A 26,341-nucleotide genomic window follows, 5' to 3' on the forward strand; every position below is an offset into this window, starting at 1 on the left:
GTATTCACTCTTTTACCCATTAGTGAAAAATGAAGGAAGGGCATAGACTTTAAAATAATTGTTCAATGGTGTTTTTTAAATCATTTATTTCCACAGTTTCTTAAATATTTTGTCTTTCCATCTGTTTTAGAACTTCAGTGCATGGTGTTTCATTTGATATTTCTTTTGATAAAGAAGACAATGCGCAGAGTTCCACTCCAAACCGAGGAATCATCCGCTCTGTTAGTAACGAAGGGCTCAACAACAGCCGTGCGTCCAAACACATTAGAAAAAATCTGTCCTTCAAGCCAATGAATGGAGAAGAAGAAGAAGGCATTGAAGAAGAACTTCATGTAGACCCTCGTGGTGACGTCAAGTCTTCCATGCCTCGTAGCACAAATGACCTAAATTCTAATGAGAATACTCACTACAGGCTTCCAAATGGGGCTTTACAAAACAGAGTACTTCTAGATGAGTTTGGCAATCAGATCGAGACTCCAAGCATTGAAGAAGCATTACAAATAATTCACGACACTGAAAAATCTCCTCATACGCCTCGGCCAGATCAAATTGCTAATGGCTTCTTTCTTCATAGTCAGGATTTGAGTATCCTAAATTCAAATATCAAGCTAAATCAGTCCAGTCCTGATAACGTAACTGATACAAAAGGTGCCTTGAGTCCCATAACAGACACTACCGAAGTTGACACTGGGATTCATGTTCCTTCAGAGGATATTCCGGAAACAATGGACGAAGACTCTTCCCTGAGAGATTACACTGTTAGCTTAGACTCTGACATGGATGATGCGTCTAAATTTCTTCAGGACTATGATGTAAGAGCCAGCAACCACAGAGAAGCCCTGAGTCCTTGCCCAAGTACCATCAGCACCAAGTCTCAGCCAGGGAGCAGTGCTTCCTCTAGCTCCGGGGTAAAAATGACCAGCTTTGCTGAGCAGAAGTTCCGGAAGCTCAATCATACCGATGGGAAAAGTAGTGGGAGCAGTTCTCAGAAAACTACACCAGAGGGCTCTGAACTTAATATTCCTCATGTAGTATCTTGGGCCCAGATTCCAGAAGAAACAGGCATTGCCCAAGGACGGGACACTACTCAGCTGCTGGCTTCTGAAATGGTGCACCTTAGGATGAGACTAGAAGAGAAGAGGCGTGCCATCGAAGCCCAGAAAAAGAAAATGGAAGCTGCTTTTACTAAACAGAGGCAGAAAATGGGAAGGACAGCGTTCCTAACTGTAGTGAAAAAGAAAGGGGATGGGATTTCCCCTCTTCGAGAGGAAGCAGCAGGTGCAGAAGATGAGAAAGTGTATACAGACCGAACAAAAGAAAAAGAATTGCAAAAAATTGACGGACAAAGGAGCAAGTCTCTAGCAGACATAAAAGAGAGCATGGAGAATCCTCAGGGCAAATGGCTGAAGTCTCCAACCACGCCTGTTGATCCCGAGAAGCAGTGGAACCTGGCAAGCCCTTCAGAAGAGACTTTAAACGAAGGAGAAATTTTAGAATATACAAAGTCCATAGAAAAGCTAAATTCATCTCTGCATTTTCTACAACAAGAAATGCAACGCCTGTCCCTTCAGCAGGAGATGTTAATGCAGATGAGAGAGCAGCAGTCTTGGGTGATTTCACCTCCACAACCCTCTCCACAGAAGCAAATTCGAGATTTTAAGCCTAGACAGGCAGGCCTGTCATCAGCTACTGCTCCGTTCTCATCTGACTCCCCACGCCCTACTCATCCGTCTCCACAGTCTTCCAACAGGAAGAGCGCATCTTTCTCTGTTAAAAATCAAAGGACTCCAAGGCCAAATGAATTAAAAATAACTCCTTTGAATCGAACCCTGACACCTCCTCGGTCTGTGGATAGTCTTCCTCGGTTGAGGAGGTTTTCACCCAGTCAGGTTCCCATTCAGACACGGTCATTTGTGTGTTTTGGTGATGATGGAGAGCCTCAATTGAGAGAGGCCAAACCAAAAGAGGAGATTAAAAAGGAGCCATCAGAGTGCAAAGGGACCTTGGAACCTTGTGACCATAATCCTGGGGAGAAGGAGATTAAACCTGTTGAATCAACAGTTGCTGAGGTCTTGTCACAGCCCATCACAGAGACTGTGTGTGTGACAGCCAGTGAGGACCAACTGAGTCAACCCACAGACCCACCTCCTAAACCTGTTCTCCCACCTGCTGCTCCTAAGAATGTCAATCTGATTGAAGTTTCCCTGTCAGATTTGAAACCCCCTGAAAAGGCTGATGTATCTGTTGAGAAATATGACGGCGAGAGTGATAAAGAACAGTTTGATGATGACCAGAAAGTCTGCTGTGGATTCTTTTTTAAGGTAATGCCGATCCACATAGCTCCGAGCGTCCTCTTAGGATAGGTACCTGTATGTTTTCTAAATTGATGCGTTTGCTTCTTCAGGAACCATCTCTTTCATTGCAAGGCAGCGTTATTCCTGAAATGTGTCTCGGCATGCCTGCCTTGTTCTGTGCAAGTGCTGAGGTGCATTGTGGAGCTGCGGCCATACCCCAGTGCGACTCGAGAGTACATTGTGGAGCTGCGGCCACACCCCAGTGCGACTCGAGAGTGCATTGTAGAGCTGCGGCCACACCCCAGTGCGACTCGAGCTGCCATCCTTCCCCGCAGTCTCAGCATGCTCAGGCTTTAATGTTTTCTATCCTATTTTTTGAGTTTTGCCAAGTTATCTGATATGGGCCATACAAAGTGAAACATTTTTAAAAGCATGTAGTTTGATATTATCATTAAGATATAGGTCTCTTTTTCTGGGAACCAAAGTCAAGGCCTTGCATCCCGAGCAAAGCTTTGCCACTGACTGTACTGTCTGCCCCCCAAAAGCTCCTTTGAAGACAGCTTGAAGGAAGATGTATGCATGGTCTACTGGCTGTCGTATTACCTGCCTGTGCTCTGCCTCACAGACCACAGTTGTTCTCTGTAACTGAAGGTGCAGCTTCACATTTGTTGTTAGGGCACAAAGCAGGTGGTCTCTATTTTCTCTGCACAGGTGAGGAGTATGATTACTATTGCTGTCAGACAACAGTAGTTAGAGAGTACTCCAACCAGATAAATGACAGAGTCTAGACAGTGTTGTTCTTGATAGTAAAGATCTTAGCATTCATAAATAAAAACCTTAATAATATTAATGCTTTTTTCTCCTCAGTTATCCATTTCATCATCTTTGTATTTTTCTAAATTACCCCATGGAAGAGTGTGTTATTAACAGTCTGAAACGTGTGCTGTTCATCCTTCTCTAACTGGGGGACTGCTGCCGATGAGCCTGTAGAGCTGCACAGAGCAGCACGTTCTGGGAGTTAGGGCTAAGTGCGGTGTGCAGTAGTCATGGGGAGAAGCGGTGTGCAGTGGTCATGGGGAGAAGCGGTGTGCAGTGGTCATGGGGAGAAGCGGCACATTGAGGCTCTTGAGATGGTGGTGGTGGCTAATTTTACTGCTGACAATTTAATGCTGTGATTATTTTAAATTTTATCTCATGGTGTTTGTCCCTTAGGCCTCTCTCAACATTTAGAAATTTGGATGTAAGTCATGTTTTGGCTCTTAATCATGAAAACTCAGGGGTTTTTTTTGTTTGTTTTTGTTTTTTATAGACTGCACTATAGATAGTAACACAGCAAAGTTTTATCTGCAGGTTTAGGGACTTCTGCTACCTTATTCTTTGCCCAGAAAGGAAAATGGGGCAGGAGAGTCTTCAACATAAGCTAGGCATCCATCTGTACCTCCATTTCTTTTCCATCATGCTCATGCCATGCCTGTCCCGCCCCAGAGCTCATCCCTTTGACGGGTATAATTTTCTTCCATGGCCCCTAGCCATCCTGTTGTTCATGCTGCTGTCTCCAAGAGCCAGGTTCCACTGGAGACTCCTCTTTTATATCTAAAGGTGATGCTGGAGAGGGAATTTATATCCTCAGGCATTCTGGGCAAGGGTGTGAAAACTTCAGACCTCAGCACAACTCAGGGACTTGGGCAGAATAACCCATGCCTACTTGTCTAGACTCTTCCTCTTAGTTTCCAGACCAGAGGTTCTCAACCTGTGGGTCATGACCTCCACAGGGGTCACATCAGATATTCTGTATATCAGATATTTACATTATGATTCATAGTAGTAGCAAAATTACAGTTGTCAAGTAGCAATGAAATAGTTTTAAGGTTGGGGTCACCGTGACATGAGGAACTATATTAAAGGGTCACAGCATTAGGAAGGTTGAAAACCCCTGTAGACTGTTTTGAACTCTATTTCCCCTAAGATTTTCATGCTTCCTTGATTAGTTAGCTGTGTCCACCTGTGTCTCTGGCAGCCTGCGTGTACTGACAATGCATTTGTAATCCAGAGTTTTCAGTTCTCTTGTTTGTCTTTTCTTTTTTACTTAGACTGTGAATACCCAGGGGGACTGGTTCTTTTTACCCAGAGCATAGTGTAATGTGTATGTTTTGTTAGATACAGAAATGCATGTTTGATCTGATAGGTTCAGTGATATCTTCTGACTTTTTTCATTCATCATGAAATATGTCTCTGGGCTTCCAGGCAAAGCAGGAGGCAAAAGTGCCTCTTTCCTGTGTGATTTAATACCTGTCATGCCCAGCACTGTGCTGCAAATATATTAGCCACTAAAGAAATCAGTATCCTCAAGAAGTCTTTAAAAAAGACTGTGAACCAGTTCTGCAACTTGTTACTCGCTTCTTGCTTGAATTGTGAAGAACTGCAGCGTATAGGTCTCCTGAGGACTGAGAGTGCCCTCGTGGATCAGTAAGTCCAGGAGGTTTACAGATGGCCACCAGTTCTCAGAATGGCAGAACTTCAGAACAGGAATTATGCCCATCTCTTCTTCCGAGTGAAGCCAGTCAGACTGTCAGCATCAGCTGAAAAATAACTCAGCCCTGCACCACTGTTGTGACATGACATTTGATGGCTAGTTTTGGAATGCTTCTTATCTGATTGTTCATTGTAATCTAAATATAGTTTTTAAAATGGAGGCCAACTCAGCTACTTTAGGTTATTAGAATCAAAGCCAGGTATTTGAGGGCTAGTGAGGTGATTCAGTGGGGACGGACACTTGTCAAAGCTGACAGTCTAAGTTGGGACCCAGATTATGGGAAAAGAGAACCAACTTTTGCAAGTTGTCCTCTGACTCCCATTCATGTGCCATGGCATGAATACAGGGGTAGACAAACACACATAAATGTAAGATTTTAAATTGTTTTTAGGCCATTAGATGGTCCATCAGGTGAAAGAAGGGCTCTTAACACCAAACCTGGCAACCTGAGCTCAGTCCCTAGGACCCACATGGTGGAGAAAAGAACTGTGAACTCCTACAAGTTATCCACCAATCCACTCAGCTCCACACATGAACTGTGTTATGTATGTCCATACTGGAATGCACAAGTGTATACACAAACTAAAATAGCAATAAATAAATAAATAACTTGTTTTCATTTTCTTTTCTTCTGATGGCCATTAAGTTTGAGGGATTTTTACATTTTCTGCATCATGTCCACATTTGGTAAAGTTGTAATTAGTTAAGATTTTCAGATATGAGTAACTACAAGATGTGACTATGTTGCCAGGCAGTGGTAGCACATGCCTTTAATCCCCGCACTTGGGAGGCAGAGACAGGTGGATCTCTGTTCAAGGTCAACCTGACCTACAGTGTGAGTTCCAGGGCAGCCAGGGCTGTAACACAAAGAAACTCTGTCTTGAAAAAAAGGGGTGGGGGGGGGAAGTGGCTATGCTAGAGAACAAAAATACTGAAATGTAAAATGTTTACTGTTTTTCAACAAAATTTGTCCTTAGGATGATCAAAAGGCAGAAAATGACATGGCAATGAAACGAGCAGCTTTGCTGGAGAAACGTTTAAGGAGGGAGAAAGAAACTCAGCTTCGGAAGCAGCAGCTGGAAGCGGAAATGGAGCATAAGAAAGAGGAGACAAGGTGAGGACGCTGCTGCCCGGTTCTGCATCTCGGCGGAGAGATCTGCAAGTGTGCCCAAGGGGCAGTTCCCCAGCTGTGTGTTCCCAACAGTCTTCAGATGTCCCATGGGCAGTGGAAGGCAGCTGGATCCTTGCCGAATCTGGGTGGTTTTTAGAAGTTCAAAGTATTCATTTTGCCTGTCAGAGTAAAGTTCTCCATGAATATTAACTTTGAAAATCTATATTCATGTTTAAAGAACATTAAATTAACTTCACTGAGAAACACACTCTCTCTCTCTCACACACACACACACACACACACACACATAGAGATGACCAAAATTGTAAATGTACTCAAGTACATTTTAAGTGAACTATATTTTTCCCAAGGTTCTGAAATATAGTAATTTTCTTTTTCTCCTATCAGACATGTAACTCTCTCTAGTGTCATTTGTTTTTTTTTTGTTGTTGTTGTTGTTGTTGTTTTTGGTTTTTCGAGACAGGGTTTCCCTGTAGTTTCTAGAGCTTGTCCTGGAACTAGCTCTTGTAGACCAGGCTGGCCTCGAACTCACAGAGATCCGCCTGCCTCTGCCTCCCGAGTGCTGGGATTAAAGGCGTGCGCCACCACCGCCCAGCTAGTGTCATTTGTATTTGATATACAAAATAATCAATTCAGCCATTTGGTTTTTTAGGCGTAAGACTGAGGAAGAACGTCAGAAGAAAGAAGATGAGCGAGCACGCAGAGAGTTTATTAGGCAGGAGTACATGAGGCGAAAACAGCTGAAGCTAATGGAAGACATGGACACAGTAATCAAGCCTCGTCCTCAGGTGGCAAAACAGAAAAAACAGCGGCCAAAATCTATTCACAGAGATCATATTGAATCCCCCAAAACACCAATCAAAGGCCCTCCAGGTAACACCAGTTACTTATAAGGAGGTCTGTTCATAAACACCAGCTTGGTTTGTTGTACTAACTTGACATTGCCTTGGTAATACTAAATTGGATACACACTTTGAGGTGATGCATGGCCTTGTTTGGAAAGCCAAAATAAGCAAAGGAAATTTTTATTTAATCTAGGTGCGTTATATGTGCATGCATATATTTAGTAGATCAAATGTGAAACACTAAAAATGTAATTTAAATACTAACTTATTAGAAAATCCTGTCTACAGATGTAACGTCCTTGAATTATCAGTTACCATATCTGTCTCCCTTTCTTTTTCCACTCTTAAGACAGGTCTCGTAGCTCACGCTAACCTGAAATTCACTATATAGCCAAGGATAACCTTGAACTCTGGTCCTCCTGCCTCTGCCTTGTAAGTGCTGGAATTACAGGCATGTACTAGTGCCCCTCTAATGTAGTGTTGGGGTTGAATCTAGGGCTTTGTTCTTGATAGGCAAGCACTCTCCCAGTGACACCACATCCCTAATGCATTAACTACTGTCTAAAAACTTAGAATTTAGGATAAATGTTATGTGTGTAAAATGTATAAGAAACGTGCCTATATCTTCTGTTGTCATTGTTCTGGAGGTTCTGGGTGAAATACTAAGTCTAGGACATCGCACATGAGATGCACGCACTCTCCCATTGACCATATCCCTGGCCGTTGTTATTGGGGCAGTAAAGAACATCAGGTCAAGATTTCAGAAGCCTTCCCGCCCCAAGATAGAAAGAGTCAAAAATCCAAAATTATAAATTTTTTGGAGTTGAGAAAATATATCTTTTAAATTCAAATGCATAGTTTTTAAGCCATTTTACTTAAAGTAGTGCCTTAGAAAATTTCAGACAGTTCCTCTAGTAAGAGCTAAGGATTAAGGTAGAGGCCTTGCCTAACATGCTTGAGGCTCTAGATTCTGTCCTTAGCACTTCAAAACTAAACAGAAAATCCTATAGCTAGTCCGAGTCCTAGAGTTAATAACCTAAAATTCACTGTTGCTAGGCAGTGAAGCTTCTGCTTGTATGCTTGGTTCTTAGCACAAGCTGGCCTACAACTAGCAATGGTGCTTCAGTATTCCTTCCAAGATCTGAAGCTATAGGAATGAGCCTGGTGTGCTGAAACTCTTTGACAATATAATATTGGCTTGTGTGACTGAAGAGATGGCTGTGACTAGCCAGGTAGTGGTTAAGAGCACTTGCTGCTCCTACAGAGGATTAGGGCTCAGTTCCCAGAACCCATATAACCATCCATAACTCCAGTTCCAGGGGATCCAGAACCCTCTTCTAGCATCAGCAGACACTAGGCACACACATACATTCAGGCAAAAATTCATATACATGTAAAATAAAAATAGTCAAAACAAAAACATTGGGAGAAATTTTAAGTTAATTTTGCACATAGAAATTAGATACTGCAAAATACTTGTTTCTTTCTTGAAAAAACCTGAGCATAGTATCAGGTCTCCTGTTAACCACTTTGCTTTTGGGATAGCAGGTTAGTTTTGTTGTAGCCTAAAACTTGATTCTTAGATTAAATTATTTCTATATGCGTGCACCATATTATGTGCTTAGATTCAGAGTAAAAAAGAAAAGATATTAGAAAGCCCAATTATCATTGCTGGTGTTTTCTACTGGACAGATTCTTTTCTAGTTTCTTTTACATTTACAATTTTGTTTCTGTTCAGGATCACGAATTTACCGTGTTTTTTCAGTCTCTAGCCTCTCTTTGGCATCGCTGAACACAGGCGATAACGACAGCGTTCACTCGGGCAAGAGGACACCAAGGTGAGCCCTGAGCTTCTCAATTTTTTTTTATAGAAAAGAATGTGATACTTGCAATTATATAAAACTTTACATCAAAATTAGAGTTATTTTATATTTTATAACAAATGAAATATCACAAATATTTAGTTTAGCGGTGGTGGAGCATGCCTTTAATTTCAGCACTCGGGAGACAGGCTGATGTCTGTGAGTTTCAGGCCAGGCAGGGCTTCACAGAGAAACCCTGTCTTGGAAAAACAAAAAAGAAAAAAACTTTCTGTTGCACGCCTTTAATCCCAGCACTCGGGAGGCAGAGGCAGGCGGATCTCTGTGAGTTCGAGGCCAGCCTGGTCTACAAGAGCTAGTTCCAGGACAGGCTCTAAAAAAGCTGCAGAGAAACCCTGTCTCGAAAAACCAAAAAAAAAAAAAAAAAAAAAAAAAAACTTTCTGTTAAAATGATATGAAATGGAGCCATTAAGATGACCCAGTGGGTGACGGCACTCGCTGCCACCCCTGATGACCCGAGTTCAGTCCCTGAAACCACACGGTGGAAGAAGGAAACTGGCTCCAGTAAGTTTCCTCTGGCCTTCTCCATGACATGGTACAAGCATGTGTGTGTGCGCATACAATTAGTAAATAAATCAATAAATTAGTGATTATAGTAAATAATCTGTTTTTCCATTTCTTTTAGAATTTGAGTTATTAATACTTTTATAAGCTGTAAATACTAATAGTAACTATATGTAAATAGTTACTAATATGACTATAATTAAATAATAGAAAGAGAAAAATAACAGTAACATTAGAATAACCCCAAAAGTAGTTTGCTTGCTTGGATTTCACATTCTGGAGCCTTTGTATCTAACACACGGATTCTAAGTCTCTTGGATTCCTTCTCTAGCATATAGACTAGATAGAATCAGTGTCATCGTGAACTAGAAGGCCCATATCTGCTTGGAACTGTCTTTGTATGCTGTAAATATGTATCGCTCTCATCATTAATAAAAAGCTGATTGGCTGATAGCTAGACAGCAAGAAATTGGACAAGATGGCCTGACACAGGGAGAATGCTGGGTAGAGGAAGGGCAGAGTCAGAGGAGTTGCCAGCCAAATGCAGAGTGAGTCAGACACACCAAATGGGACAGAGGTAAAAGCCACGAGCAGCACATAGATTAACAGAAATGGGTTATGTTTTGAGAGTTAGTTAGGCCTGAGCTATCAGTCGAGCATTTATAATTAATATTAAGCCTCTTTTTGGTTATTTTGGAGCTAGCGGTTGGGACAGGAAGACTGCCCACACACATCAACAAAGAGTGCGTCTCTGGCTCTCAGAATCTCAGCCTTGTCGTTGTCTTACCATTCTGTTGTGCAAGTTGCCAGTTTTCATATGGAAAAAGTTCATCCCAGCAGGATTTATAATGTGCCCTATAGAAGATACAGTGTTAGCACTACCTCGTTCTTAAAGCTCTAGGTTGTTTTGATTGATACTATCACATACAGCCTCAGAAACCCAAGCATTTGAGACATAAAACTTAAGTTATTCATGTTTAGGTCCGAGTCTGTAGAAGGCTTCTTGTCTCCAAGTCGCTGTGGCAGTCGGAATGGCGAGAAAGACTGGGAAAATGCATCAACAACTTCTTCCGTGGCTTCTGGAACAGAATACACAGGTTAGTATGAACATTTCAGGGGAGCGTTTTAACTGAATGCACTCATGAGAAACACGTGTAGGGTGCAGTAGAGGAGTTACTGAGCCAGGTCGTGGTGCACACCTTTAACCCTGGCACTCAGGACGCAGAGGCAGGGGATCTCCGTGAGTTTGAGGCCAGCCTGGTCTACAGAGTGAGTTCCAGGACAGCTACACAGAAAAACCCTGTCTTGAAAAAACAAAAATACAAACAAACAAAGAAACAAAGTTACTGGTTCACCTCGTGGTGTAAACACAGTGTCTGTTATAGTAAAGAAAATGCCACTCTGAGGTGCCAGCCTTTCAGTGATACAGCTTCACTGAGGCAGTATTCATCCCTAGCAAATAAGGGAGGTTTTTTTTTTTTTTTTTTTTTTTTGTTTTTTTTTTTGTTTGTTTGTTTGTTTTTGTTTTTGTTTTTTTTTTTTTGTTTTTCGAGACAGGGTTTCTCTGTAGCTTTTTTAAAGCCTGTCCTGGAACTAGCTCTTGTAGACCAGGCTGGCCTCGAACTCACAGAGATCCGCCTGCCTCTGCCTCCCGAGTGCTGGGATTAAAGGCGTGCACCACCACCGCCCGGCATAAGGTAGGTTTCTAATCAAAACTAAAGGTATCATTTAGCATCATTTGCCTTAATATTACTGACCATTTCTCTGTGATAATTGGGGTTCAGAGAGACCCTAGAAAAGTTTTATCAACAAAACATTGTTCCTCATAAATATGTGAAGGAGATTCTATCCCTAAGGGCTCCCCAACTCCCCCTAACATAGGGACTTCAGTAATAACCAGCCTGGGTAACTTAATGAGACTCTGTCTCAAAATAAGACAAAGGCTGGAGATATATCTACTGGTGAAGTGTTTGCCTAACGTGTCTGCGGGCCTGAGCTCAGTCCCTAGCACCACAGCCATAGCAGTGGTGGTAACAGCAGTGTTAGGGGAACCTAGAGGTTGGAAGAATGCATCAGGTCTGGGAGGGTGTGTCTGCTCATGACCTGTTCCCTCTGGGTCCTCCTCCAGCCTTTATGTGAGTGGATATAATTGAATAAAATCAAATCAGAGAACAGAAAGTGAGAAGACATCTAGAGACAAGGACAGTAGAGGGACTGAGAAAAAGGTGGCAGCGTTGAGAGGTGAACCGTGACAACAGAGAAGAGAGTGGTGTGTGCAGGAGAGGGAGATGGGCCCCCGTGCCTGTGTGTTTACTTTCTGGCTTCCCCTTTCTCCTCTTTATAGCTTTGGTACAACCTCATATGATCAATTCGACAACCTTTTTAAAATTTAGTTATATGTATGAGTGTTTTGCCTGCATATGTCTGTTCCCCTCTTGCATACCTGGGGTCTGTATTAGGAGGACATCAGATCCTCTGGGACTAGAGTTAGAGATGGTGCGAGCCACTGTGCAGGTGCTAGGAATCAAACCCAGATAATCTGGATAAGCAAGCAGCCAGTGTTCTTAACCACCGAGTCATCTCTCCAGCCCCAGTCTGACAGCCTCTAGTGTGAGTATGGAGAGTATTTCCCTGTTCCTCTGCCTGCCTCTGTTCGTAAAGTTGAGCAGTCTGAACACCCTGAAAAGGATGGTTTTCTCCATTTTTGTGTGTGCATGCAGAGCCAGAAGAGGTGTGTGTGTGTGTGTGGGTGTGGGTGTGTGTGTGTGTTACTTTTGGATTTTTAAACTGAGTCTCAGTATATACCTCAGGTTGGTCTTGAGCTCAGATATCCACCTACCTCTGTTTCCTTTAACTGGGATTAAAGGCGTGTGCCACCACTCCCAGCTGTGTGTGTTTTTGAAATGGAGTTTCTTTCATTTGCCTGTCTCTACCTCACACTGTACCCCTCCCCCTTTAATATAATGTCTTTTCTGGGGTTGAACTCACATCCTTGTGCTTGGAAGACAAGCACTTACTGACTGAGATATCTCCCAAGACTACATTTTCTTTCAAGCTAAAGCTAAATATGGTAGCTTATACCAGTAACCCCAACACTTGTAAGACCAAGGGAAGAAGATGGCCACTAATTTGAGGCCAGCCTAGACTGCATAGTTATTTCCAGGTCACTCTAGGCTTCCAGAGTGAGCCACTGTCTCAAGAATAGAAGAGGAAAAAAGTCCATAAGAAACTTCAAGTCCAGAATTTGGTGTCTAAAAATAACTCTTGGACTCTTTGTATGTTAAGCTCAACAGTCAGTAATGTAGGCAGCCTGGAAAGGCTGAGGAGACAGTGTAACAGTTACAGGCAGTGTCTTATTCCCAGCACTGCCTTCACGGGACACTGAGACAAAGGCACAAGAACATCCCCCAAATTTGTCCTTGTGTGGATAAAATGGTGTTGTGGCTAGAGTGTAGCCCCTAGAAAGAGCATAAGAGCTGGACATGCGGTGCACACCTTTAATCCAGCACTTGGAGGTAGAGGCAGGTGAACTTGAACTCTGTGAGTTCAAGGCCAACCTGGTCTACAACAGAAGTTCTAGGAAGGGCAAGGGTGCATAGTGAATGGACCCTGTCTCAAAAAAAGAAGAGGAAAAAAAAAAGTCCATAAGAGACTTCAAGTCCAGAATTTGGTTTCCTCTTGTAGTGACGTCAGTCTAGGAGCAGTCACTTGTGGAAAACTGGTGTGTTTCTGTCTGGAGATGTTATTTCTGTAACTGTTTTCAATGATTATTACAGGACCAAAGCTCTACAAGGAACCGAGTGCAAAGTCCAATAAGCACATCATCCAGAATGCATTAGCTCACTGCTGTTTGGCTGGAAAAGTAAATGAAGGTCAGAAGAAAAAAATATTAGAGGTAAGTGTGTTCTTATGAAAATTAAATTTAGAATCTCAGAACTTTAGGGGCCTTCTGGATCAGTGCAAGGGTCTTCTGGTGGGTCACTGGCATCTCAGCAGCATAAGGGTCTCTAGTGATCTCTCAGAGAGTTCTGGAAAACCTAAAGGGTTAATTAAAGGCTAAGTAGAGACTTGAGAATTTTTGATAGAATACAGTAGTAAAGTGCCTGCTTAGCACGTGTAAAGGATCCCTAGGATGCAAAATAGTAACATAAAATTTTATTTTAAAATGTCATAAATTTTAACCAAGAAATAGTAACAATTATAGAAACATTGAATAAAATGTTACAGCTTTATTGTGATCTTGTTTTTGTTTTCTGTTCTAAAGGAAATGGAAAAGTCAGATGCCAACAACTTCCTAATCTTGTTCCGGGACTCAGGCTGCCAGTTCAGGTCTTTGTATACTTACTGCCCAGAAACTGAAGAAATCAATAAACTGACTGGGATAGGCCCTAAATCTATCACTAAAAAGATGATTGAGGGACTTTACAAGTACAATTCTGACAGGAAGCAGTTTAGCCACATACCTGCTAAAACTTTATCCGCCAGTGTGGATGCCATCACCATTCACAGCCACTTATGGCAGACCAAAAGACCAGTCACGCCCAAAAAACTCTTACCTACTAAAGCATAGGCGGCGGGGGATGCTCGCTTCAGAACCTTTGCAGTAGATTTGTACTTCATCTTTCCTGCCTATAGAAAATCTTTCTAATTGCCAACAAGATTTTTATCAATTAAAACTGGACCTGCACTCTGTTGTTGTGAACAACTGGAATGTGAACAGTAATGTGGAGCGAGAGGATTCTCACTAGGGGATGAGGCCGAGTGATGGAGGAAATGTCGTGATTCACAAACACAGGTTTGTGTGTCGCCAGGTTCGCCTGCCTGGTGTCAGAGGCCTTGAAGCACTGAATTCTCATGGACACAGTGGGACATAGGCTTGAAATGTGGCTAGATGACAAATTATGTGTTGTATTTTTTTTTAACCCTGTACTATGTGTGCACATCTTCAGATGGTTTTGTTGCTGTTTTTGTTACTCTTCTCTCTCCTGGGGGCTTCTTCTAAGCTGCCTTTGTGTGTTGTTTCATGTGGAGATCATGAAAGTAGAAAGTTCACATTGAGAAGTAACTTGCACCTTTCTTATGATGTTAAGAGAAACACTAGTGTTATGTTTTACAATAGCCCTCATGTTTAATGGTGTTACAGCATTTGCAAGAGTCATTCTAAGTATTAACATTCTGTATTTATTACTCACACAAGTATTAGCATTCTCTGTTGAGATAGGAGGTGTGAAAGCTGCCCCTGGGCTCCCTGCAGAGCACACCGGCTCAGCCCAGAGTGTCTTTTAGGAAGCTGCTGATGAATCAGTATGTTTTACACCACTTCTGGCCAACTCAGAATAATTCAGGTTGTGCTTTTAACAACAACAAAAACACTTTCTATTTCTTTTAAAGTCACTTTATAAGCTGGCAGAAGTGAGTAACACCTGAGTGTTGCCTTTCAGTATGGAAATGTAAGGCTTCCTGGGCCATTCTCAGGAAGCCTTTATATTTATAACCGATATAGAAACTATATTTAGAATTTTTAAACATGTACAAAGGGCTACATTTTGATTTGAAAGTAGCTTCATGTTATTTTAGTTGTACTGGGTTTTTTTTTTTAATCCCTTTCCAGTGGAACAGCTTAGGTTAAGGACACACTTGAAATCTCCTCTACACTGTCTTCGTTCTTTAGCAAGTATACCAGAGGGTTAGTTGGGGAAAACTTCATTCTCAGGAAAAGACTTGAATGATTGATTATGTGACCCTGTTACGTTTCAGTGTTGTGACAGCTGTGTACACTGGGGGGCGGGGACATAGCGTTTATGTGAGAGAGTAGTTTGTTTTCTTTCATGGATGTAGAGATGAAAATATGTACATTTCTCTAATTGAGTTGTTTAGAGAGAGCACTCATGTCTCGTGTGATATATTTACTTATTTAAGAAGAAGAATGGAATGGGATGGCCCTGAGCTGTATTTACTATTATTATAAGGCTTCTAGGTATCAGTGCATCTGGGTTTTCAACATTTTCTCAAATGCTGTCAATATTTTACTGTAATTTATGTTCTTATATTTATGTATATTTGTTAAAACTGTAAAAAAAATTTTCATGGATTTTTTTCCAAAACCTGTGCAAAATGTATGTGTAGCTCAAAACTATTTGTGATCTACTGCTTGCATGTAAGAGACCAGGATATGTAACTCTTATATTTTAAATGTATACATATATGTATATATGAATATTAAAATGGGGAATTTCACATTTTACCTTTCAGACACCAATTTTTATCACAATTAGAAGGAAATGGTCAAACATATATCATTAGGATAAGACTAATCTAAAAATTATGAACAAACCTAATCAAAACAAGATGGTAGTAGACAAAGGAATTTAATAAGCATTTTATATGACCAAACATGGTCTTTTCCCTATCAAAGCAGTCTTCTTGCTATCATCTGAGTATTAAATAAAGAAAAGTTAGATGCAAGACAGTGGAAGAGCTAATGAACACTAAACACACCTGTCTCTGCTCTTAAATTGTATATCCAGCAACTGAACTGAATGTCTAATGTCTAAAGGTAGGGTGTGAATATTGCCGCGAAGCTCATTGCTCTCAGTATATTTTACTTTATTAATGCAAGAGGAATACAGATATATTTCTTTAGTCTGCAGATTTTTTATTATGGTGCAGCTTTTTTAATTATGTTCTAAAATTATACAAATGAAAATAGTCGTTCCATAAAGTTCGGCGATTCCATCGACCTTATTGAAACACAAGTATTGTCATTGGGAGGTCAGATCACCATGACAAGTGTTCAGTTTAAATTGCCAAATCCTTGTCATGGTGAGCTGTGTGGCCTGTCAACTTTTGCTACTTAACACAACTTCGCAAGTTTTTCATTCCTCTCAGTTTCTCAGTTTTATTTTTGGAGGACTGTTACAGTTTTTTATTTGGCTGTTTAAAGCCAAAGCCATCTTTCTTGGCGTGACTTCATGGGCACTGTTGGGCAATGTGCAGTGTGTGGTGTGCTTGCCGTCCACTCCTGAGCACTGCAGATGATGTGTGCTGTCGATGCTGTCAGACTTGCTAGTTCCTGGTACAGTGTAGTTCCCCTTTCATTTGAATAAAAGCATGGCACCAGACGACTCTGACTCCTCAATAAAGTGTGTCTTGTCTTTGGTAAAATTATGCTCGGGAGGCTGCATCATGGAGTTTTCCTATTTCTTAGCCTGTGTCTAAATATAACGATTTGACTATTTACTTCTAAGAAATCTTCATGCAGAATTATGTGCCCAAAGAATGCTCCAGCATTGGTGTGAGCTCCACCTTTTTGTAAGATACTCAATCCTGAAAATACAACTACACTCTCAAAATATTCTCCAATATTTTAATTTTCCAGAGTCAGAAATATCTGATCCTAAAAGTTTGGTGTGTCACAGAAATATACATAAGCCGTGGGGCTTTCCCCTCACCTGGTGAACATCGCCGAGGTAGAGGAAACTACTCCACAGTGAACAGGAACACACATCTTTACTTCTGACCTCTACATAGAGGTAATAAATCAAACAGCTGCAAACCTGACTTAGGAAATGGGGGGGGGGGATCTGAAACGAGTGTACTCCATCATCCCATAGAAACAATGCTACTGAAAAACCAGATCCATGCCTAATCCCAGCACTCGGGAGGCAGAGGCAGGCGGATCTCTGAGTTCGAGGCCAGCCTGGTCTACAAGAGCTAGTTCCAGGACAGGCTCTAGAAACTACAGGGAAACCCTGTCTCGAAAAACAAAACAAAACAAAACAAAAAAAAAAAAAAAAAAATCAGATGTGTGGGTTTTGTATAATTTCATGGAGGATGGGGAAGTACACATGTCAGAGTTGCTTCTCACATAGGAAACTCAATCACCTGTGTGCAGCTTCCTAAAAGACCAAACCTTAGTGTCACCGCCGCACATAAGCTGTTCCTGTACAGGTGCCTGGTATTCCTGTTGTAGAATAGAGGAGGGGCTGGAGAGATGGCTCGCTGGTTAAAAGGCACTAGCTGCTCTACCCGAGGACCTGGGTTCAATTCCTAGCACCCATGTGCTAGCTCACCACTGTCTGTCTGTGATCCCAGTTACAGAGAATCTGATGTTTCCAGGCCTCTGGACACCAAAAGCACCTGCCAACTGACAGAGGAGCTAATGAACTGAAGACAGCAGTGGTCAGTGAGTGCGCCTAGTTGTTTGCCCTCCTCATCCAGGAAACGACAGATCAGAACCAAGATTCTGTCTCCCACTAATCAGAAGAGTTGTCGTGGAAAAGCGAACTACAGCAAACGCTAGGCTAATGCCTTCCAAGGCTCTTACTTAACTCCTTCCTCTCCTATAACAGACGAACCTTAATCTCAGGCAGCCTCCAAAATCTAGTATGCTCCTCATCCTTTCTGCTCCCGGCTGGTGGCCAGGCGTTCACAGCCCATGCTTGGCACGGTAGAACCTTCATCATGTCTTCCTTGCTAGTCAGAACCATGGCTGTAAACATCAGTTCACACAACAGGCATTAAAAGGCCTCACAGGCTCACCCAGCTCGCCTTTCAGTGTGGCCGAACCATAGGGAAATACCTGTAGTCACACCAAAACAGAAAACTAAGACATTCCAAGCTATCACGACACTGGGCGGGGTGTGGGGGGTTGAACCATGACAACTTCTCCATGTTCATTTTATGCTTCAGCATGGGGAACTAGAGAGCCGAGGAGATCATCTCAGAGCTTGGTGGGACCATTGAGAGTTTTCGTTTGTCCACACTTCGTCAGGAGCCCTTAAGTTAGCTTTGGCCTCAGTGCAACGCAGGATGTCACAGTCTGCCTTTTATCACAGTCACTGGTACAGGATGGCTGGTCTCTAATAAGACTTCCCTGCTTGAGAGGAAGCCCCGAGTACCATCCTGTATGTCTTTTTTTATAATCAGTTCCCTGATTATAGCCTTGCCCAGAAGCAGGAAGGGGCTGTTTACGAAGTCAGCCCAAACTGAAAGTGACTTTAGAATTGGTTTTTCTGAATGGCAGAACCTAGTGCTAATGAAGCTTTGCAAGAAGCTAGAAACCTGCACTAACCTGTGACATCACTGGAAAGTCATGGCAGACAGGTAGTAAGCAGCTTGGCAGCTTCTGAGGGCACCATACCATCAAAAGAAAACAGTATTTCCTCTCCAAATAAATTCTGCAAATTCCAGGAGCCTTTTTATATAGAGGGACTTACCTGCTGCTTCTCTCTAAATTTTGTGTTTCTTTAAACCTTGAAAAAAATTGCAGAAAGACAGTATCACTTTCCTTGAAAGCTGCCTTCTTCCCATGTCTCCAGTTCTGCCCCTGCTCTTCTCCCCATATCCTCCAAGGGCCACCAAAGATATTTGGGGTAGATCTAGCCTGGGACCAGCTGCAGGCCACAAGGCTTTCACTTTGACTCATCCCCTAGGCTAGAACCCAGTGCTCAAGTCTGACTCTGTCCATTCCCAGCTACCCCACCCCACGTTTAGTACCTGAAAGTTTCTAAAATAACTGAACATTTGAGATGTTCAGTGTGAGGGTGGGGCCCTTGTCAGCCATCTCAGGTGGCAAGGCATCAGGGCCTACCCGAGTGGCCTTTGTCTATCCTGTGCCTCTCAGTACACACACCTACAAAGGACTGATGCTAATAGTGAGTAGAAGATGCCCCACTCTCAAGTCAAGATACATCAATGGGATAGAAACACGAGGCAGGGCTTTGCTTGGCTTTTCCCTTGAAATTCAGATTCTAACTTGTCAACTGCCCAACTTGGTGGGGTGCAAGTTGTGTTTCAATCCTTCTAGAAGTTTCTCTTTGTCATCCATCTTTATCTCTTCATCATGGCCCTGAGGGATTCATCAGGATGACACCAGGTACCATGAGCTATGGTGGTCAAGTCTTGACGATTCCTGGGTGAGGTCTCTGTAGATTCCTAGTACATTTGAGCAGCTGCTGTGTGCAGAGAGAATGCTCTCTGGGAAGAAAGAACGAAAGCACTTGCAGCTGGAAAGCCACAGACGAGGACCCCTGGTGATGATACCACCAAGCAATACAGCCGATCCCGTGGCTCACAGCCACCTAGAGCTCCAGTTCCATGGGACCCAACATCTGGTCTCCGTGGGCACCAGGCACACAGGGTGATGCACATACGTAAAGGCACTCATACATACCCTTAATAAGTCTTTACAATAACTCGGGATCCACACCTCATGTAACATTTATTGTCGCTGTGACAAAATTTCTGACAGAGCAACTTAAAGGAGAAAGGATCTGTTTTAGGCTTGCTGTTGGAGAGGGCACAGTCCACCACAGCCCAAGAGAGTGTGATGGAATTCATTCATAGAGGTAGTAGTAGGTTGAGGTAGGATACCACAAGGTCCTCCCCTACAACCCTGCATCTACCAGCTAAATCCTACGTCCAGCAGGTTCCACAACTTTCCAAGACAATGCCACTAGCTGGAGCCCCAAGTATTGATGTTTATGTGCCTGTAAGAGACATTTTGCATTCAAACCAAAAAACATCAAAGAGAAAGTAACCTTAACCAAAAATGATAAATCTGACTGAAACTATAAAAAACTTCTTTAAATAGCTGAGAAAAAGTTTGGAAAAAGTATCTGAATGAAATGATCATTATTTATTCCAAATAAATAGTTTATAGAAATTAATAGTAAATATATACATGATTATAATATGTAAGAACATGACTACCTGAATATCACATACTATAACAAAAGCACCAAAACCACTGAAGTACCTGAATTTAAGTTCTGAAAAAACTAAGCAGTGGTGGTGCAGGCCTGTAACCCCAGCACTTGGAAAGTAGAGGCAGGTGGATATCTGAGTTCAACGCCAGCCTTGTCTATAGGTTGAGTTCCAAGACAGCGAGGGTACTACAGAGAAACCTGGTCTTAAAAAACGAAAAAGAAAAAAGAAATAAGCACCAGAAAAAATACGGACTTCTGTGGCATAGAGAAGAGCAGACAGTAAACTAAGCTCATTCTAGTGGCAAATATGGTTGAAACAGTTACGTAAAAATTTAAATATTTGGAGAACATATGACATACAATATTTTAAAAAATCTAAGAATATTGGGAGTATATAGACACTTTGAAAACATCCTCTGTAGTTGGGTTTTATGTTTTTGTATATAGTATTTTATCTACACCTATGCCTGTAGGCCAGATCTCATTATGGTTGGTTGTGAGCCACCATGTGGTTGTTGGGAATTGAACTCGGGACCTCTGGAAGAGCAGCCAGTGCTCTTAACCACTGAGCCATCTCTCCAGCCCTGGGTTTTATGTTTTTGTTTTTTACTCTTTGAGGGCCTCCCACCCAGATCCCAGATAAATACATGGAGACTTATTCTTACTTATGAATGCCTGGCCTTAGCTTGGCTTGTTTCCAGCCAGCTTTTCTAACTAATCCCATTTCTCTTTAACTATGTTTAACTCTGGGCTTTTTACCATAATTTAGGCTATATATCTTTCTTTCCTGCTTGCTCTGTGTCTGGCCGTGTGACCGGGTGGCTAACCCCCAGGGTCCTCCTCTCCTTCTCTTCCTCTTTTTCTCACCCCTTGCCTTCATGTCTCCTATGTATTCTCTCTGCCTGGCAGCCCCGCCTATCCCTCTCCTGCATAGCTATTAACCAGTCAGCTCTTTATTAGACCAATCAGGTGTTTTAGGCAGGCAAAGTAACACAGCTTCACAGAGTTAAACAAATGCAACGTAAAAGAATGCGACAGACCTTTGCATCATTAATCAAATATTCCACCACATAAACGAACATAACACATTTTAAACTAATATTCCACAACATCCCTCCCTGGATGAAGAAAAAAAAATCACCAACTTATTAAGTCTGATTGTGTTGAAGAGCCAAATCTGGAGTGATTTTCATGAAACTTCGTAATGAAAGAGGCAAGTACAATTTCCAAACAAATTCCTTGAAGATTATGGTAATTTTTACAGAAAGAGGAACAGTGGTGGGTAAAGTTGTAATGCTTTAAACACAGCCTATTTAGGGGCAGGAGGGAGGGAAAACCTCCTGAAAGCAATCGAGGTTAAATGTTGTACGCTATTCTCCCTCCATCCCAAAGACAATACAGTACCCTGGACCGGGCAGGATGGACCACAGAACAGTCAACCCGGAGGCTCCCACAGTACAGACGGGGGAGGCCTATGAGAGATGGTGTCAGAGAAGGCTCCAGGGGCCGGATGGGAAAAGGGCCCGCCACTTCTGCTTAGCCCCTCACACTAGTCAGAGAATGGGCAGCACCCTCAGCTGGAAAAGATGGATGTTTCAACTGACTAACTTGTTTGTAATCCTGTATTGAGTCCTCCTGGGGAACAAAGAGACAGTAGTTGGCCACACCTCACAAAGCAGCCTGGGTACCACAAGAGTCCAGGGCACTTGTCCTTCACTCTAGCCTTTGTGGCCTTCTCCTCTCTAGACAAGCTGAGAAAAGCCACTGGGCTTGGGCCCCAGCAGAGAAAACCCACCCTATGAGCTCAGAAGACTTCCCTTGGGTATGAGACCACAGCCAGGAAGCACTGATCTGTGTTTTTCAGTAAACAACCTACTTCTACTTCCTCCCCTCTGGGCAGCTGCCTGTCTGCCTTCTCCCTGATGGTGTGTGTCTTTGTTGTTCATCTCCAGCTTCCATGATCACTCATGCTCTTTGAGCCCTAGACTGAGATGTGCAAAGCGGTAGACGTTCTCAGCACTGGGCCTGGCCTCTGTCTAGGCTCTGTCCCACTGGTCTTCCCAGGAAGGTGGCTGTAGCCCCCGTGGCCAGCCGGCAGGTAGGCTCAGCTCACCAGCACCATGTGGGTAGAGGGCCTCTTGGAGAAAGCCCAAGCCTAGAAACTAGGGAGCCCACAAAGAGATCAGCCAGCCACCTTTACTCCCTGACCTTTTGACTGCCTTTCCCAGCTTATAACTGATATGAGAAATATTCTTTTAAAAACTATTATGCTTCTTTAATACATGCGAGTATGTGTGCGGGCATGTGTTTATGGCACATGTGTGATCAGAACACACCTTGCAGAAGTAGGTTCTTTCCTTCTTCTGTGTAGGTTAGGGGATTGAACTCAGCTCCTCGGACTTGGTGGCAAGCGCCTTTCCCTACCGAGTCATCTCATCAGCCCAAGGGAAAAAAATTCTTGTCAAGAACAAACTAGATATGTGCCCCAGCTGTGCACTTTTGAGTTAATGGGTAGATTTTTGCAGATAGAGGCAGGCCCTTTCCCCTTACAGAAAGGCAATCAGGTTACCCCCTCCCTCTCTAGCTTAAAATCCTTACTCTGAGAACTGGATTTGGACAGAAACGTGAGGACATATAGCCCTCTATCCCATCTTCCTACTCCCTGCTCCATTATCAAAAAAAGACCCAGCCCGGGGTATCCTGTGGCCAGGTCTGTCCAGAACAGTACCTTTACTACCACGCTTCTTTTCCTCTCGGTGCGTCTTGGTTTGATGGTGAGTTTTTTTCATCATCCTATATCTAGTCACTGTCAAGCTGGGCACACACACGCAGCTGCCCTTCTATGCTCTGGCCCTTTAACGAGACATCTTCCACGCTGCTCCTCGGAAGAGAAATCCCAGGTCTACCTCTAACGCTGTCTGTGCCCATCTTGACACATCCTCTTCCTATGCCACTAGGTCAAGAGCTGGAATGTAGCTCAGGGGCAGTGCACTTGCCTGATGAGGGAGAGACCCTACCTCCTGCAAAATAAAATAATCATCTATTTCAGTCCCAAATACAGCAGCCTCCTGTGACGTCCTGCCAGAGCTTTCCCAAAGCAGACTTACACCCGAAGCCCTTCAGGATCCGGCCGTGATGCCGTCAGTTTCATCTGCTGGCCGCTGGCTCACGCACCTACACGCCTACCCTAGTCTCTCACAGTCCGCCGGTGTCTTCCTACACGTCTCAGTGTCCTTGCTCTATTGTCCCCTCCGAGGCTGGCTCGCCCTCCCCGTTCTGCCACACTTTTTTACCTTTAACCTCTTCCTAGACCTGACCTGAAGCACTGCCCCTCAGAGGCCCTTTCCCGCCAGCACCACGGCCCTTGCACCTAAACTCCAGGCAGACTTTGCTTTAAACATGGACCATGGTTTGAATGATGGCACACACGGCCTGTGTCTCTCCCTGCCTCAGTTATGGATCGGAAGTAAAGATGCCTTTCTTGCAATGCACAGAACCGTGCCTGCTACACAGAGAGGTCACTGTTGATGGAACAGAAACCAACACAACTGACGATCTCCCCGGAATTTCCAATACCGGGTCGCTCAATGCATCGGTCACTCATTCTTGGTGACAACTGGCGTGACTCTGGGAAGACATTCTTCACATCAGTTCCCACACAGCCCATCAATGGATGTCTGTTAAGAATTTGTGTGCAGCTCCTTGAGAAAGTATGTTTTCCCTCACCCACCCTTGTCCCGCCTCCTGCCACCCCATGCAGACTCAGGCATCCTGCACACCCTTATCCATGAACCCTCTCCTTCCCCTTACTCCACAAGGGCTCTCTGAACTCCTGTCTCATGATTTAGAACAGCAAATCTGTTGCTTTGTTTGGAGCCATTTTGTGTCCTAGAGGTGATGGCCCTGTTTGACTTACCCCCAGCAAAGTTTTGAAGGATAGGAAAGGAGGAGGGTTAACCCAGGGCCCTGACCCTTTTCAGCAGGGCATTCCAACTCTGACTACCCTCCCCAGCTTTAAAACCCTTCCGTAGGCGCCACCAGGACAGGACTAGGGCGGAAAGCCACTCCGGGTGAGTTCATCTCAGAACTAATTAGTCCAGGAGCTCTGGGGCAATTCTTGATCAGGAACCATGTGAGGCCCCCTTTGTGCCACACAGCAGAGCAAATTACAAACAGAAACTGAGGCATCTTCCTAGTTAGAAGCCCTTGTGTCTGGTCGGTCTTCTCCCTTCAAACACTCGAAAACAAAAGCAACTCCTGGTGAGAACCGGTTAATGCTTTAAGGCACCCACTGCCTCTTGCGCCCCATATCAGAGTTCACCCCCCCCCCGCCCAGATAATAGGCAGAGCACCCAGAAATGATGAGCCATCAACTCTGAATGGCCACAGGTCTCCCAGTTCCTAAGGACATCTCCTTATAGTAATCAGTCACGAAGCCCCCTTTAGACCAGCCCCAACTTGGAAGCCACCATTTCCACCACAGAGGCCTGCCTTTCCTGGCCCACACTCTTCTCCCCCTTCACCTTCCTACTCACCCCTTTGCCTCGGCCTGGGGTGGCAGGAAGGGAGGTGCTGGGCACCGGCCGTGAAAAGCAAAGCCCCTCCTGCTCAGAGAAAGCTGCACTGCGGCCAGGGTGCACGCAGGCCCAGTGACCCGAGCCATGCATTCCACCGAGGCCTGGACACACAGCTGGGGTACGACGTCCTGGGACTATTACTATTCGGGCTCTGGCTCCCTGGATCAAATGGAGCTTTGCCCAGCCTGGGACCTGCCCTACAGCCACGCCATCATCCCTGCGCTCTACCTGGCGGCCTTCGCTGTGGGCATGCCCGGCAATGCCTTCGTGGTGTGGCTGCTGATCAGGCAGCAGGGACCGCGGCGGCTGGTGGACACCTTCGTGCTGCACCTGGCGACCGCCGACCTGGGCTTCGTACTCATGCTGCCACTGTGGGCCGCGGCGGAGGCCAAAGGCGGCCTCTGGCCCTTCGGCGACGGCCTGTGCAAACTCAGCAGCTTCGCGCTGGCGGCCACGCGCTGCGCGGGCGCGCTGCTGCTGGCGGGCATGAGCGTGGACCGCTACCTGGCCGTGGGCCGGCCGCTGAGAGCGCGGCCGCTGCGGAGCCCGCGCTGTGTGCGAGCCGCGTGCTGCGGCGCCTGGGCTGCAGCGTTCCTGGCCGGTCTGCCGGCCTTGCTGTACCGCCGGCTGCAGCCGAGCCCCGACGGCGTGGGCAGCCAGTGTGCCGAGGAGCCATCGGATGCGCTCCAGGGCCTCAGTTTGCTGCTCTTGCTGCTGACCTGCGCGCTGCCGCTGGCTGTCACCCTGGTCTTCTATTGCCGAGTGTCGCGCCGCCTGCGGCGCGTGGGGAGGGCCCGGAGCAATTCGCTGCGCATCATCTTCGCTGTGGAGAGCGTCTTCGTGGGCTCCTGGCTGCCCTTCGGCATCCTGCGCACCGTCTTCCACCTGGCGCGCCTCCGAGCTCTGCCGCTGCCCTGCGCGCTGCTGCTGGCGCTGCGCTGGGGTCTGTCTATCGCCACCTGCCTGGCTTTCGTCAACAGCTGTGCGAACCCTATCATCTACCTCCTGCTGGACCGCTCGTTCCGAGCCCGGGCCCGGTTCGGGGTGTGCACGCGCGCCGGGCGCCAGGTGCAAAAGATCAGCTCGGCGTCCTCGCTCTCCAGGGACGACAGCTCGGTTTTCTGGGGTCGGTCCCCAAAGGCGAGCTCTGCCTCGTCCTGGTAGCCTCCCCGGGTGGCACAGGTAGAGCGGCCGCGGGGCGACAGTGCTCCCAGATTCGCCCCAGACTGTGCATCGGCTTTGTAAGAGCTGGCAGCTAAGACTGGCTGTTCTCACAGACTGATAGGCGTGGGAAGATGGGGGTGTTTCCTTAATTTTCCCCAGGGCAAGAAAGGCTGTAGATACCCACCTGGAGAAGCGCGGGTTCACGGAGTAGATGTGAGGGAAGAAGGTTTTCCTCTCTGCTTCATTTGATGTAGCTCAGCCCAAACATCCAACCTTCTTGCCCCTGACGAATCTCCAAGTCAGCCCTGTAGCAATGCCACCTCAAAACTGTTCTGTAGAATGAGAGGAGTGGCAGTTCTCTCGCTCTGGTTATCTTTGTTGCTGTGTTGCTTGAATCCTGTCTCATTCCCAGTTTGGATTTTCATTTTCAAAGGCTCACCAACCCCAGAGTGAACTGCCCAATTTGGTCCTTCCCATCTGTTCCCTCAGAGTACCTGCCCTGCTGTGGTGATCCCTCTCCCCTCTGGAGAAGCTGTTCTGGCCTTCCTTCTGAATTCTGGGATCTGAAATTTTCAGGGGGGTGTTCAGATTCCCCATCACTCATCCAGGGACCCCAGGTTCTTCTGTGAGTTCACATCTCAATAATGATAATAAACCATTTGTTAGCCCTAGTTGGCAACTGTGTCTTGACTTGAACAGCAAG

General features: G+C 44.8%; 2 protein-coding genes across 3 annotated transcripts in view; both read left to right on the forward strand.

Annotated features, from left to right (window-relative positions):
• Positions 1–16,309, forward strand: part of Camsap2 (calmodulin regulated spectrin associated protein family member 2) — an 86,683-nt gene extending 70,374 nt beyond the window's left edge. The window contains exons 11-17 of one of the 2 annotated variants that reach the window (XM_038348990.1): positions 131–2,321; positions 5,805–5,941; positions 6,612–6,832; positions 8,543–8,642; positions 10,170–10,285; positions 12,965–13,083; positions 13,453–16,309. In XM_038348990.1, coding sequence (XP_038204918.1) covers positions 131–2,321; positions 5,805–5,941; positions 6,612–6,832; positions 8,543–8,642; positions 10,170–10,285; positions 12,965–13,083; positions 13,453–13,758 — 3,190 coding nt within the window. In that variant the 3' untranslated portion in view covers positions 13,759–16,309. The remainder of the gene's footprint in view (positions 1–130; positions 2,322–5,804; positions 5,942–6,611; positions 6,833–8,542; positions 8,643–10,169; positions 10,286–12,964; positions 13,084–13,452) is intronic. The other variant, XM_038348991.1, reaches the window with a different exon arrangement.
• An 8,249-nt stretch (positions 16,310–24,558) lies between these two features.
• Positions 24,559–25,638, forward strand: Gpr25 (G protein-coupled receptor 25). The gene has a single exon (XM_038348507.1). It carries the CDS (start codon positions 24,559–24,561, stop codon positions 25,636–25,638), a length of 1,080 nt encoding a protein of 359 aa, XP_038204435.1.
• The last annotated feature ends 703 nt before the right edge of the window (positions 25,639–26,341 follow it).

This window comes from Arvicola amphibius, chromosome 12 (genome assembly GCF_903992535.2).
Source record: "Arvicola amphibius chromosome 12, mArvAmp1.2, whole genome shotgun sequence".
In the NCBI taxonomy this organism is placed as follows: domain Eukaryota; kingdom Metazoa; phylum Chordata; class Mammalia; order Rodentia; family Cricetidae; genus Arvicola; species Arvicola amphibius.

Excerpts from the sequence above, each read along its gene's own strand:
- Gpr25 (XM_038348507.1), top strand. The coding sequence starts at position 24,559 with ATGCATTCCACCGAGGCCTGGACACACAGCTGGGGTACGACGTCCTGG.